Source organism: Tamandua tetradactyla, chromosome 23, assembly GCF_023851605.1.
Source record: "Tamandua tetradactyla isolate mTamTet1 chromosome 23, mTamTet1.pri, whole genome shotgun sequence".
In the NCBI taxonomy this organism is placed as follows: Eukaryota; Metazoa; Chordata; class Mammalia; order Pilosa; family Myrmecophagidae; genus Tamandua; species Tamandua tetradactyla.
Window position 1 is genome coordinate 25894919 of NC_135349.1, and position 15053 is coordinate 25909971.

A 15053-nucleotide genomic window follows, 5' to 3' on the forward strand; every position below is an offset into this window, starting at 1 on the left:
GGCACTCAGTTTCCTCAAACTAAAATATAGGAATGAAAATCCCTGACCCTTGGCTCATGGAACTAACGTGGGGATCGATGCCACACGCTCGTCATGGCACCCGGCACTCAGGACAGGCTGATTTAATGTGAGCTTTTTTTTATAGTTTTAAAAAATAATCTCGTTATATAAAATCTCATGTTGCTTTAAGCCTTCTGGCGGGTGGGCCAGAGGTTTTTTGTAAAAGCCAAATCCTGCTGTTAATGTGTACAGTTTACCAGGTGTAAGTGAAGAATCTCGCCGGGGGCCCCTGCCAGGGCCCAGCTGCTTGGTAGCAGCAAAGACTCTGGCACTTCATGGGTAGGATGCTGAAAACCCATCTTACCATAACATCCTGAATAGTTAAAAGGATCCTTTCTTTGTCTGTTTTGCTCGGAGGGTCGGGCTGTTCACGTGCGTTCAGAAAAGAGAAGCTAAAATCGCAGGGGGCAGCGCCGGTGGGAGACTCAGTATCCTAGGGACAAGCACAGAGAACTGGGTCTGGTAAAGACAGCCGACTGTTCCAGAAACCCTCGCCTGGGCCTCATCCTCTCTATCAGTCTCCCTGCCTGCCTCCCTTCTCACCCTTCACCAAGTCATTCTCTGTTCTCCCCCACATAGCAGGTCTGATTGCGCCCATCCCTGCTTTACAAAGGCCACTGCACGTACCAGATGGTATGTGGACCAGGATTCAAACTCAGGCTGCCAACTCCAAAAACAGTGCCCTGCATTTGGTGCTGAAGGGATACAGAATGTGCAACAGGACTGATTGTAAAAATCAGAAATGAATAACATAACACTATCTGAAGGCAGCACAACAACACAAGTACACTGAAAGAAGCTGATATGAGCACAGTTGAGGGAGAAGGGCTGGGGGTGCGGAAGACACCAGAACGAAAGATAGAGGTTAAAGACTGAGAAGGCATAATTTAGGAATGCCTAGAGCAGACAATAATGGTGATTAAATGCACAAATTTAAAAACGTTTTTGCATGAGGGAGAACAAATGAATGCCAACATTGGAAGGGATTGAAGTAGGGTGTATACAGGAAAAAATACAACCAGTGCAAGCTAGGGTCTATAGACAACAATAACACTGTAATATGCTTGCACTGAATGTAACAAAGGCATTATGCCAAAACTGAATGCTAACAAGCAGGGGATATGGGAGAGGGGAAAAACAGAACAGTGCCCTGAGCTGTTGGACAAAACAATGGTTGAGCCCTTGTAAGGAGAGATGGTCATGGTATATTGTTGATGATATGCTCCCCAGAGTAGGATCACCAAGTAGCATATATGGTATAATCCCTTTTATGTTAAAATACAAATAAAAGAGAAAAACAAATGATACTCAAAGGTTATTTATATGGTAGCTCCAAACAGCAAGAGCACCCAAAAAATGGAACTGCCCTAAAACAACCCCTCGTCCATCATTTAGTCTCGCTATTGAAAATAACAAAGGGTGACTGAAGGGATTTGCGGCAGAGCCCTGCTTGGGGCAGCGAAGTGGCCTGGGCCACCAAGGGAGTGTTTGGCCAGGGATGTCACCACTGTTCAGTCTCCACAGTGCAGACGGGGTGGGTGAACTGTGATGGGTCACAGCAGAGTTGGCATATGGTCAACCTGTCAGGGACACATGATTATGTCAGCTTTAACAGACTGAAATGTAATTGGGGAAAAATAATCCACTCGCCCTACTCCAGGATCCATATGCTAGAAAGAAACACCCAGATAAGGCATTCCAGATGTTGCGGTGGTCAAGTCTTCCTGTCAACCACGATGCTCCAAGAGACTTATAGGATATCTAAACTTGGGAAACACCACTCATCAGGAATGGGCCAGGACCAGGACATTACAGATCAACTATCTTCTCTTAGACATATCTAATATATGCATTTTTTACTGGGATGATTAGATATTCACCTATTCACAGCAATTACCTCTGGGGTGGTAGGATTTTGAAAGGACTTTTCTTAGTATCACTTGAATTTTTTATACTGATCATTCATTATCAGGGGAAAAAAGGTATTTCAATAAAAGATCTTTAAAATACAAACTTTGTTTCATTCCTGATACTTAAATGGAGCTAAGATTTATTTAAATGGAGCTGATATCAACCGTCAGGGTACACAGCCCACAACCCAAGGAAAGTCAGGGCCACTAAAATTAGAAGTTTTGGTAGGACTCTCTGAAGAGCAGTACCTCCTTTTGCTGGAGTTGCTAAGCTGCTCAAAACCCTACGATGGCCTCCCATTTGGGTCAGAGGAGAACCCAAGATCTTTACCCCAGCCCTCAAAGCCCCTTGACTGCTTGTCTGTCTTAACCTTGTCCTCTCTGTTCACTCAGCTCCAGCCACGCTGGCCTTCTGGCTGGCCTCCCACAGGACACAGGGCCTTCGGCTCTGCTCTTGCTGGACCTGGAATGCTCGCACCTCCTTGAGGTCCCTACCCAAATATCATCTCATCAAGGAGACCTCTCTGCCCTCCCCATACAAAATAGCAGTGCCTACCCATCTTTATCCCCTTCCCCTACTTTATTTTTTGTGTAAGTCTTCTCACCATCTGACACATGATCTACTTGATTATCGCCTCTCTCCCCACTCCATGAGGGCAGTTCTTGTTCACTGTTTTATTTTCAGCATTTAGAACTGTGCCCGGGACTACAGAGAGTGGTGGGGACTGTGGCCAATGGGCCCGCACAGCCTAAGGGCACAGCGCCCCTCAGCTCCTGGTACCTGCCACCCTGTAAGAATGTAGACCTCAAATCTCATTTCTTAAGAGAAGCTCCAATTGCAAGTTTCAATAAGAAATCTCCTGATTCTTAAATGTCAGCTTGTATTTCACTTTTTTAAAAAAGCACAATGCACGTCAACAGGGTGGAGGCCAACAGAACATGTCTGTAGCACGCTGGTCCGTGAACTTGACCCACCAAGAAATTGAAGTTCACTAAGAATATGATTGAGGGCAGAAAAGGCTTGTCTGTTTCAACAGTGAAGGTCAGGTGAAAAGTACATATGTGGGCACGGATTTTCTTTTGCTCCATATCAGGCCGCACTTGCAAACAGTGTGAGGTGGCTGAGTATATTTAGCCATGTGCTTTTTACCCCCTTCCCTGTTCAAACTGCATCTCTTAAGGCTTTCTGCCTTTACCCAAAACTGGTGTTGCCATTTTACTTTCACTTAGCAGGAAAATAACTCCCAGGGGAAATTGACTGTGAAGTCTTATGGAGTGTGCCCTCAAGATGGGGGTAGAAAAGGAAGAAAGAGAAATACAATCAAGTGCTCACAGGGGAGAAAATGAAGTGCTGGTGGGCTGATTCAGAGCTCCTGTATCCAGGAATGCTAATGGGACTTAATAGCTTGCCAGGGACTGGGCTTTGTGTTGCAGGGAGCTGGAGAGTTTGCAGAGGAAGGAATATATATGTTCATTTAATAGGAGGTACCCACTGCTGGTTCAGAGGGAAAGAGGAGTTACCAGGGCCTCTCGCATGAAAGGTGGGCATGCATTCTGTGGCACTGAGGTGGATGGGTACTGCAACAGATGAAACTTGGCTAAAACCAGTCTCCCAAAACTAAAAGAAACTGACAGCTCTTAGGCACAGAGTAATCCTAAGTAGGGAACAGTTTGGTTGATTCAAAAGCAAGTGTGTGTGTGTATGTGTGTGTGTGTGTGTGTGTGTGTGTGTGTGTGTGTTTGTATTATGGGCAGGAGATGAGTGTTAAAGGCAATTAACTCCACTCTTTTGCCTACTGTAAAATCCCATTTTAATGAACTGGGTAGAAACGTTGGGTCATTCAATAGGAAAGGGTCCCTACTTCCCACCCCCACTGGAAGACAACAATTTCCAATTTACTCCCAGAAGTTTTGCGAACAGGATGTGAAACAAAGCGCCATCTTGCACTTTACCTGTCCTTCATGAGCAAACAAGGAAAAACAAACACGCAACAAAGATCAGAGAGAGGTTTCATGGGGAACAGTCTTATCTTCTTTACTAGTGATTTTTGTTCATAAAAGCAGTTTCTTTGGTACACAGGTGCCATATGAAGTAAGATTCTGCCCTTCTGGTGAGACTATAGAATCTGCAACCTAAGCCCACAGCTGAATGAATGTTACTTTGGCAAACGAGGTAGGGTCTGGCTTAGCAACTTCACTTTGACTCACCAACTCTCAACAATTTTGCTTGTATATAGACCATAGAGCCAATTCAAATACTCGCTCTAATTGTAAAAGCATTCCCCTGGATTAAAATCCAAACTACCCCCCCCCCCGTGCCATCCTACCATGCACTGCTTGATCTGCCCTTGCTTCTCCCTCCAACCTCACCTTACCCTACTCCACTCACTTGCTTATAACGTACTGCATTCTTCTTCTTGAACAAGCCTAGCCTCATGCTATTTGCACTTGCCATTCCCTCTGCCTGAAATGCTTTTCCCATCGCTTACTGCCAGGCTGGTGCCTTCTTGTTGACCAGGTTTCAGCTGAAATGGCACACCTGAGGGAAGTCTTCCCTTGCTACGCCATGTACTGCTGTCCTCTCTCCACACTAGCGTACCGTCCCATTTCCTTTTCTATTTTCTTCATAGAACTTATCCCATTTATTTATTTCTTCATTTTATTCTTTATTGTCTGTCTCTTCCCCTGGGATGTTTCCTGTCTGTAACTAGGCACCTTGTCAGGTTTTGCATTTCGGGGGCCTAGGGCAGAGCCTGGTGCTAAATAGTATGCACTCGACAAATGTTTGTTGAACAGAAGGGGCCAGCTTCTGTTTGGATCTGCACAGGTTTCTACAGGCAGAAATTCACACGTTTCAGACATGGTAAGATGAATACCCTCATTCCCCTGAGGGGCAAGGACTATAGACCCTAGGGGTAGACCCCAAGGATGTGCTGACTGAATGCAGGCATGAAGGGACACGGGGGCGAGTGAGAGAAGGAATAGATAATGGTTGGATTGTGCCCACCAAGAGCCCCCATGCCACCGAGGCTCACTGCCCCTTAGGAGCCCCAAACGCAAGGCCAAGGCCAGCTCCTACCTGTGCACAATCCCCAAGAACCTCCTTTGCCTTGACTTCCACATCCCCACAGGGCTCAAAATCTTCAGAATAGTCTGGAGGCGGTTCAATGTGGAGCCGTGGGCCAGCTTCTGTTCGGATCTGCACGGATTTCTACAGGCAAAAATTCACACTGTTTCAGATATGGTAAGATGAATACCCTCATTCCCCTGAGGGGCAAGGACTATAGACCCTGGGGGTAGACCCCAAGGATTCAACTGGAGGGGCTGCGATTTTATCGGTGGTTGGCAGCATAGATGGCCATCGAGTGCTGATGGACAATGGCCTGGCACATACCTTGCCCCCACCAGCCTGTATGCCACCCCTGCTCCACAATCTTACTGGTTCCTGCAGACCCAAATGGGTTCAGCAGAATATTTTTTACAATTTTTTTATTTGGAAATAACTTATCAATAGAATCTAAATAGTGTTAAACCTCCCCAAAGGAGTTGGGTGATCAAATAGGCTTGGAAAACCCTGGGGTTTTTTTGCAGGACTTCTCAGGGAATTTAATAGATCCCTTCTCCCACCCCCCACACATACTATAGCATCCAAAAATGAAAGATAGTATGAAACATATCCCAAATTTCTTGGCCCATGAAACTGTAGTAGGGCATCTCTTCCTTCTAATTCTGTGGTGGTTTGGAACAGTATGTACCCCAGAAAACCATGCTCTCCAAGCTAATCCACTCCTATGGATGCAAACCTATTGTACATAGGACCTAGGATAGGTCTTATTCCTGTTACTGGAGTCCTTTATAAGAGAATGAAATTCAGAGAAAGAGAGAAACCACGGAAGCAAGATGAAAGCAATGGAACCTGGAAGAGACCTGCAGATGCCACCATGTGCCTTGCCAGGTGGCAGGGGACCTGAGGATCGCCAGTAGCCAGTCTTTGGGAAGAAAGCATCGCCTTCATGTTGCCTTGATTTGGACATTCTCATGGCCTCAAATGGTATGCTAACAAATTCCCATTGTTAAAAGCCAACCCATCTCATGGTATCTCATGAGTCTGCTTTGAGTCACCTAGCAAACTAAAATACATTCCTTGGCTCATTCTTTGGAAAGCACAGTCCTTGTCTTGGTATGGCAGGCTTTGGGTTGTCCTGCAACATCTTATCTCCCCTTCTTATGTTGTATCCAGGCTCCACGTGTGCACTTGTCATTCCCAGCCTCCCCTGCAGCTGAGTGGGATTTGGGTCTGGGTGTACCCAAATTCCTTAAATGGAAAGAAAAGCCTCCCCTTGGCCTGCTTCCCTTCCTGCTGGCTGAAATGTGGAGACAGTGGTGAACTGTCTGGACTGGAGGGAGGAAGACAACACTCAGAGGATGGCAGAGCAACAAAATAGCACCTGGGTTCCTCAATGACCCCTTGGAGCAGGGGTGACAGCCCTCCACCAAACTGCTGTGTCAGAAAGACATTGGTTTGCATGGCTAAGATACCGTTAAAGCAGCCACCCCCATACCCTAACACATACATGCGGTGTGAAAAGTGCTCTACAACTTGGTCCCAACCAATCTTTCCTACGTTGATTCCTGCAAGTTTAATCACATACTTGACCATTAGGTCAAATGGGATTGCTTCCATTGCTCTGAGTATCTACAGTTTTGGCATCATTCCCCATCCATCAGGAAATACCTCTTTAATTTTCTTCTGAGGCCCATTTCCTTCCTCTGTTCTCTGTCCATATGTGGCCCAGGGGTAGGAATATAATTCAGGCCTGCCCATTACTCCATTCTCCCCGCCAGAACATGCGGCGGCTCAGGGATGGGAACAGGCCTTAAGGTAGGCCAATGAGAGTAGCCCCAGGATTCCTCCTAGAACAGTGGGGAGGTACTCGCTTTTTGCAGGGGTGCTAACCTAGAAAGAGGAATGCCAGGAGCTGCTAGGGACACAGCTGTCAGGCAGGACCCGTAACACAGAGATACACAAAGCTGAGAGATGGAAGCAGAGTCTTCATAGATTTGTTCAGATCCCTGGATCCAGCCATGCCTGAAGCACTGCTAAAACTTCCTCATTTTTACTTAAATTGACTTGAATAGGATCTCTGTTATTTGTGACGTATAAGTCACATGTACCCTAAACCCTACCCCCTCTATGCCTTTGCTCATGCTAGTCTTCCAACTTTAATTCCATTCTCCCAAATCTCTGTGTATTCAAATCCTATCTAGCTTTGGAGACAACTCAAATGTCACCTCCTCCAGGAAGCCTTCCCACTCCCCCGACCTTCCTACATACAAATAGTTATGACATATACTGGTTCCTCTCTGGAACACCACTCTCTGCCTACTCAAATCTGTCCACTGCCCTTTTCACCCTTACAACTAGAACCTTGATTCTATCTAAAGTGGCGATGTGTTCCATTAAGATGCTCATATCGCCAGAGGCCCTTGCAGGTAGGGACAGCCACCCCTATGATCTGGGTCTCACCGATGCCAACAGTTGGAAGTCTGTAGTGGGGAGAGTCTGAGAAAGCTGTTCTCCTGATAATCAGGGTAGACCCAGAAGACACACGGCTGTGGTCCTTTACCCTTCTACCTTCTTCCTGACTGTGACACAGATAGGATGTTTAGAAGAAGGGTATCCATGTAGTCGGAACACAGAAGAAAGCCAGGTACTGAGATGGCCAAGGAAAAGCCAAAGGAACCTGGGTCCTTAGTGGTATCACCCATTCATTCCCGCGCCCCCACCCCCGCCCCTGCCCCAGCCTGCCTGCCTGCCTTTGAAAGTCTCATGCAAGACAAAAACAACATAAACATTATCTGGGTAAGTCTTGTGGTCCAGTTCCTGCCACATGCAGCTGAGCTCAAACCTATTTGATAACCCTCCTTGGGGCACACGGCATTGTTTTGTGGTTACCTAAGAGTTGCTTCTGGGTGGTGGACCAGGTTAGATTCCTGGAATAATGATGCTGATTATGCACATCATAATGATGTGACCTTGGGCAAGTTGCCTAACCTCTCTGAGTGCCAGTTTCACCATCTGCTAAAACAGGGTGAATGGCTCCTTCCTCACAGCACTGCCATGAGGACCCACACAGTCATGCAGGTTGAGCCCTTGGCTCAGGGCTTTGGCAAACAGCACAGTGGGGCCACGATAAGTCACTTCACATGACACCAGCCAAACTTCCCTCCAAGTGTTCGTGTCATTCAACACGACACCCCCCCCCCCCCAAAGCAAGCTGGCTAGGTCATCTAGCAATCAACCGAAGACACCACGCCTGCTCCAACGCTGGCATCCAAGCTGGCTGTGTGAAATAGTGAGCTGGGCTGGGACCAGGGTGAGGCAAGCGAGGCACCCAGGGTGCAAAGTTTAAGAAGATGCTCCCTCTGAGGGCCAGCCCTGCACTTGCATGCATCTGGGAGCTGATCTATTTTCACTCTATCCACCCCCTACCCACAGGGTATCAAATGCCACACTGTGTGCTGGGTCATTTAATGAAGACCTAGCCTAGCTCCAAGGGCTTTAGGGCCTTCATTTATTTAGTCCCCACAGCATACCCAAGATTGGTGCTACTACTATGCTGATTTCATAGGTGGGAAACTGAGGCACAAAATGAAGCTACTTGCCCAAGGCCACACAGTGGGAAGCAGAAGAGCCCAGATTTGAATCCTAGCAGTGGCTCCAGAGGCCTGATCCTAAATCAGGGATGAGTCAATGTTTTCTATAAAGGGCCAAAGAGTAAACATTTTAGGCTTTACAGGCCATGGGGACAATACACGAAGCCTGGGACAATACATAAACAAGTGAGCCTTCCTGTGTCCCAGTAATACATGTGGCTGGATTTAACCCAAGAGCCAGTTTGCCAACCCCTGCTCTAAATGCCAGGACACGCTGCCCCTGACAGGCAGGTGAGGAAATATGTGTCCAGCTTGGGCCATAGCAGTCTTGGGTGAGAACAGAAAGGGATTAGAGAATATCCTGAGACTATCTAACATGCAGAAAAGGAGGCATGGGCTGGGCTAGAAATCATCCAAGGAAAAGATCTTGGAGAGTGAGAGTGTAACGGGCTGAGAAAGGCAGCCAGAGAGTGTCCCCGAGGTCGCATAGGGAGTGGGGCAGAGGGAGGTGCCCTTGCTGGGTCAGGGAGTGCGTGCTCCCCGCTGTCCTCCCTAGGCACTGGGCTTCTCCATGCTGTCTTTCCCTCCTGACCGTCTGCCTGGTGGCACTGGACTCTGGCTTTGAGCATGGCGTTGCTTCCTTCCAGGCTCAGTCCAATGCTCTCTGTGGATTTGTTAACATTAGCATAGGGCCCTTGGAGGGAAAGTGCTACAGGAATGTATAAAACCTGGGGTTTCCAGGCTTGGAGACTCCTGGAGGTTCTCCTGCTTTGGGCCAAGATGTGAAGCTATATAGAGGTTTTAAGTTCATCGTAAAAATCGCTTTTCCAGGATGTACTCCAGAAAGAATGCACCACTCAATAACATCCTAATGCTAGGATGCCTCCCAGCTGGAAGAAAAGTGCAGGAGAAGATGGAGGCACAGAGAGGGAGGACACGGGGCATGGGCTACTACAAGTGCTTTCCTCAGATCAGCAGCATTGGCCTCTCCTGGGATCTTGTGAGAAATGCAGAATCCCAGGTCCCACCCCAGGTCTACCGAGTCACTGCCTTTCAACAAGATCTCAAGCAATTTACATGTGCAATAAAGTGTGAGCAGCACAAGATCAGGAGAACTAGAGGCTTTGTGAAGTTCTGCACTCGCCCATCTTCTGGGAAAAGCATCCTGGTTTTCTTTGGGGAAATTTCCACCCCTCTGTATCCCCTTCTCCTCTTCAACGCACCTCCCAGTCCAGTGAGGAACTGACTCCCTCCAGGCGTGGATGCAGCATGTGACCTGGGCGTGGCCAATAAAAACTCGAGACCCTCCCAACCCCACGCCGGGGCCAGCGTGATCGTTCAGGGAAGCTGAGAGATGTAATAGCAGGGTGAGATGTGATGTAAGAGGGAGCTGCTGGGGAACTTGGTGACCACATAGGGCAGGATGGGGAGAGAGGTGAGAGATGCAAAATAAGTCCCGGTACATTGTGTAAGCACTTGGAACCAATAGTGCCTGAATTAGGCAGCTCCGATTGGCAAGTAAGAGAGTTGGGATGAAAACAGCTCTGCTGGCCTGTGCTTTGAATCCTGACTAAGAGAAAGAGCTGCAGCGTTCAAAGGAAGGGAGGCTGGGTGTATTGCCTCTTGTCCTTCTGCCATTTTTCCATCCTTCTCCCTTCCTTAGGAGACTTAAGGTGACTGCTTGCCTCGCCAACATGTCAGGAGACAAATTCACAGAGTGGCCTTTAGGAGTTTATTCAACATGTCCTGACTGCAACCCTGTTTCAGGAAACATGGCAAGATATTTAAGAAAGACTTAAAAACCAGTGCCCTGGCCTTGAAGAGTTCACACAGCCCACATGATGGAAGAACAAGTTTATGAAGCAACACGTGACAGAATTAATGTGGTCCAGAAAGAGTTTCTAAATGCTGAGTGGGTGCTGGAGAGGAATAAATAGTCCCTCCATCTGGCCTGCTCTCCCACCCCCAGCCCCAGGTAGGCTCCCTGTGCCACTGGGATGCAATCCGAGCAGTCATGCCCACCGAGCACGCCCACCTCCCCAGGAGCAGCAGGGGCCCTGCCTCCCACCCTCCCGCCCTTGCACGGGGCAGATGCCTGTGCTCCTGGCTGGCTCCCGCTTGGCACGCTGCTTCACCCAGAGGAGGTGCCTCCAAATGGCTGCTCTTTCCTGCCTACTTGTTGTGCTCAGATCCCTGTTGGCCCCTGCAGTATTGACACTACAGCAGGACAGGATTTAACAGTCCCCATGCCCAAACACCCATGTTTCAGTTTGCCACGTGAGGCCAGCTTAGTTCATACTCAGCCTCTACTCAGCCGAGTGTCATGTCTAGAGTTATTTGTGTGTATCTGCTGCCTCTTTTGGCAAGGTGTGCATTAAAGCTTACTCTTGATTAGAAAAAAAGAGCCAGGCTGAGTGAGGGCTGCCCTGTAAGGCTTGGGCAGGTTGTGCGGTATGTAAAGGGCTCCTGCTAGAGGTAGGGCAGCCCTGAAGACACCTACAAAGGCAGGTGTGATATGTTCTTCCCAGATTTGTCTGGTCTCTTACTTGTGACAGCCCTCACAGTGACAGTCAGTGTTGTGCAAGGTCACCGAAAGAGCCGATGCTTTATGACTTGTTTCATTTATTATCCTCACTGCAGGGTTTTTTCAGAACTCAGAAGACAACAAAAGAAAGGGCCCCAGATGCTTCCCATCTGCAGTTGTGAACTTTCCTGAAGGTGCTTGAGCTGTCCAACCCACCAACAGGAAACTGGAGTGGCAGTTGCACGAGAGCAAAGCCTTTTCTTTTTAATAATTGGGATGAGACCTTTAAGGAAGGCCCACCCCACAGTAAATTGCTGGAAGGCCAATCCCTTCACTACCAATTCAATGCTAAGAGCCGATGACGTTCATCAAATCTGACAGCATTTTGGTAAACGACGGCTCTGTTGATTAGGCTGCTGTCCACCCAAGTATTACAAGGCTGAGGAAACCATAAATCTTAATCCAGTGATAGCAGTAGAAAGATCTAAGGCCTAGAAGTGTGTGTGGGGTGGGGAGGGTAGGGGGGACAGTGTGAACCAGAGCCCATACATCACCACCAGCCACACTGCACAGGGAAGGCAGCAGCTCAGAAGCCCAATACGAACACGTTGCCATTAGCCTCGTTGAATCCCCCAGAACTGGGGTGTCCGGGGGAGGGTTTATAGAGCCCCCAGCCGGCGTTCGGATGACTGTGACCTTCTGCCCTAGGGATCCTTGGGTCTGAGCTTCCAAAGCAGCACTTTTCATCAGGGCAGCTCTACCCCAAAGTGCTGGGCAAGATTATAAGAAAGGGAAATAATCTATCCTACTGGAACCGGTGAAAGGGTTTGCTTAGTGGAAGTGGGATGAGTTGAATCTAAGGGTGGGGAATTTAGGGGAGTTGCTGGCAAAAACAGGCACAATGACAAGAAGGAGAGGCAGAGGATGGGACTGGGATGAAATAATGTTGGATTGTGGATCTGGCCATGACTGCAGGAGCTCACTCTGTACCTGGGCCTGGCCTGCCTGGTGGGCACTGCCATATGGGAGAATCCGGGACCGGGAGATGGCTGTGGTCCTTCTCCTGATGGCTTTTGTGAAATGGCCACTACCAGCCTTTGGGGACTCTGCTGCCTTGACCACACTGCCTACCCCTGGCTGCCTCCAAGGATGGTGGAACCCAACCAAAAACGTTCAGAAAGAGAGACTGTTTTCCAGCCTATGGATCCAAAATCTGTCGTTATATACTTTCTACCATGAAGAAACTCTCTACTTAACTCCACATCCTGGGGCCAAATGAAACAGGTCCAGACAACAATAGCATACGAGTCTATTGACACACCAAGCTGGATTACTATATGACCTGAGGTCTCCCCCATGAGAAGCCCTGGGGCTTGCAACCTTGCTCAAGCGCCAGCTCTGTGGTGGGCAGGATTGGAATCATGACCAGGCCCAACCTCTAGTCGCAGATGATTAAGGCAGGAGAGGGTATCTCATCCACGGCTAGTAATTAAGGCAGGAGAGGGTATCTCATCCATGGCTTGACCAGTAGTTCAGGCCATGATCTGAGAAACAAAGATGAGCAGAGAGAAACTGATGGTCTCTCTTGGAATATTCAACAAATACTGAGGGCATGAGATCACTGGCAAGGGGGAAAGAAGGTGAAAAACTGTGACATGGAAAAGGCATGATGGAGCTAGTGAAAGCAGAAGTAATGACACACAGGAGCAGTGCTGACCAGCTAGCAGTAGCAAGAGGTAGAGAACACAGGTGCAGAGGATGGAAGCCGGGGAAGGTCACGAGAGAGAAAAACATTGCATTATGCTTACAGGAACCCTGCTTCTAAGCTGCCTGCTGGGCCTACCGACAGCCACTCTTGTCCCCTTTAACAGTCCTTTCTCAACCCAGGTATTTGGGATCTTTTCAAAATGTGAATCCAAATGTGTAACTCTCTGGTTTAAAACATTTAGAATAAAAGCCAAACTCCTCCCTATGGTCTCCTAAACCCTGTGTGAGCCATGGGGCCCTCTGAAGTCTGTGACTGCATCCCCTGCCCACTAGCCCTCCCCATCACTGAGTGATCTGGCCCCCCTGACTCTGTCCCATCCCTGGCCTCTCTGCTTCCTTTCAGCCAGTTCCCACTTCCCATGATTTATCTCCTAGGATGGTGCCCTTGTTGTGTCCTGCTTCTGGGAGATCATCCCCCAGATGATCCCATGGCTGGTTCCACTTCATATTCAGGTCCCTGCTCAGATGTGGCCCTTGGAAGCCTTTGTTGCCCATCCTTTTAAACTAACTCTCCCCCCAGACACCGGCTATCTCATGCCACTGTTTCCTCTCTGTCATAGAACTTGTTTCAAAACAAACAAAAAACCTTGTTTGCTGACTTGCTTGCTTCTTGGCCTCTGGTTCCCCACCGACCCCTACCCCCCGTCATAAACGTGAGCTCCAGGGGAGCAGCAGATGTGACCCCAACACCTATAAGTATGCAAAACCTAGTAGGTGCTCAGTAAATGCTCACAGGGTGAATGAAGGAATGAATGAGTGAAGGAACATACTAGAGGGAAGAGCCCTGAGGCCTCCAGGCCATGCCACTTGTCATTTGCCCCTCACCAATTATAATAATGGTCACCTTCCATTCATCCACTGCTTCCTTTTGGAAAGCTCTACACATCCGGGTTCAGCCAATTCTTATTAATTACCCTAGGAGATGGGGACTGTTGTCAACCCCACTTTACAGATGAGAAGCACCCAGAGGTTAAGCAACTCATCTGAGCCCACACAGCTAGTAAGTGGTGAAGCCGAGGCTTTGGACCCAGGCCACTGGCTTTTGGCTACATGCTCTTAACCACTTCTCTGAACTGGGCTGGCTCTGGCTGCAGGTGTTCCCAGCTGAAGCAGACAGCCCCTGTTGATGGTGCACCTGAGATACACACTGTGCAGCCCATACTTTCCCAGCAGCCCTGGGAGGTTTCATTGACAATGAAACCAAAGCTCAGAGAAGTTGTAGTATCACCTCTAGGACACAGAGCTATAAGTAGTTGGTCTGACCCCAAAGCCCATTCCCTTCCACTCCCCATGGGCCACAAATTCAAACACTTCAGTGAGCCAGGTGGGGAAGGGAAATGTGCAGAGCCACCCAACGTAAGAGAAACAGAAGCTTGGCCAGGATGCCAAACTGCAACTGACACTCAACCTCAGCGTTGGGGCTTCCAAGGAAGTGGCAGGGACTGTGGCAAACAAGAGGGGGCTAATGCCCCACTGATAGGGGTCAAGGACTACTCAGTTTCTCCTTGTGGCTGCCCTTTGGGGGTATACCCAGTGCAAGGACGAGGTCTATTTTTCCAGGAAAGTAGAACACTCAAGTTTAAAAAAGAAAAAAATATATATATGTAATATTTTGGATTTAAATGTTGGCACCTACACAAAAGTCTTTTTTAAACTGTGAGTGAGTCCATTTGACTCCTAGGCTTAGAGCATTTAACTCTGGGACTCTACTTGACCAACCCTCCATAGATTTGAATACAGTTATCACATCTTCCTCCCATGTTAGGCAGTCGGCACGTTTTCACAGTAGGATCTTCAAGGGCAAAAACAGAGGCTCACTCAAATATATATATATTTTAACCCAGGGCCTAGCACAGTGCCTGCTCCATTACAGGTGCCAATAAGTGTCTATAAAGTTAGGGGATGGTTTCTTTCATGATATTCTTTCTGGTTCCAGTACCAGCTATGCTCTATTTGCTCTTTCCTGAATGCATGCCAGTTTGTTTCTGCTGAAGGGTGGTTCCCAAAGGACCATGTGCTGGGGGCACAGCCTGAGTACAAGTGGTGGGTATTATGGGCTGGCCCTGAGCACCGGTTTCACTCTTTTCCTGGCATGCCTTTTTGTTCAGTAGAGGCTGGAAAGCCAAATACTGCGT

The 15053-nt window shown here is 48.3% G+C and overlaps 1 protein-coding gene across 13 annotated transcripts in view; it reads right to left on the bottom strand.

Annotated features, from left to right (window-relative positions):
- The window catches only part of KATNIP (katanin interacting protein), a 199169-nt gene that overhangs the window by 116132 nt on the left and 67984 nt on the right, over window positions 1-15053 (bottom strand). For 11 of the 13 annotated variants that reach the window (XM_077141461.1, XM_077141463.1, XM_077141453.1 and 8 more), the window contains 2 exons: window positions 5050-5181; window positions 365-493 (listed from right to left, as the gene is read on the bottom strand). In XM_077141461.1, the coding sequence (XP_076997576.1) occupies window positions 365-493; window positions 5050-5181 (261 nt within the window). The remainder of the gene's footprint in view (window positions 1-364; window positions 494-5049; window positions 5182-15053) is intronic. The other 2 variants (XM_077141464.1, XM_077141465.1) reach the window with 1 other exon arrangement.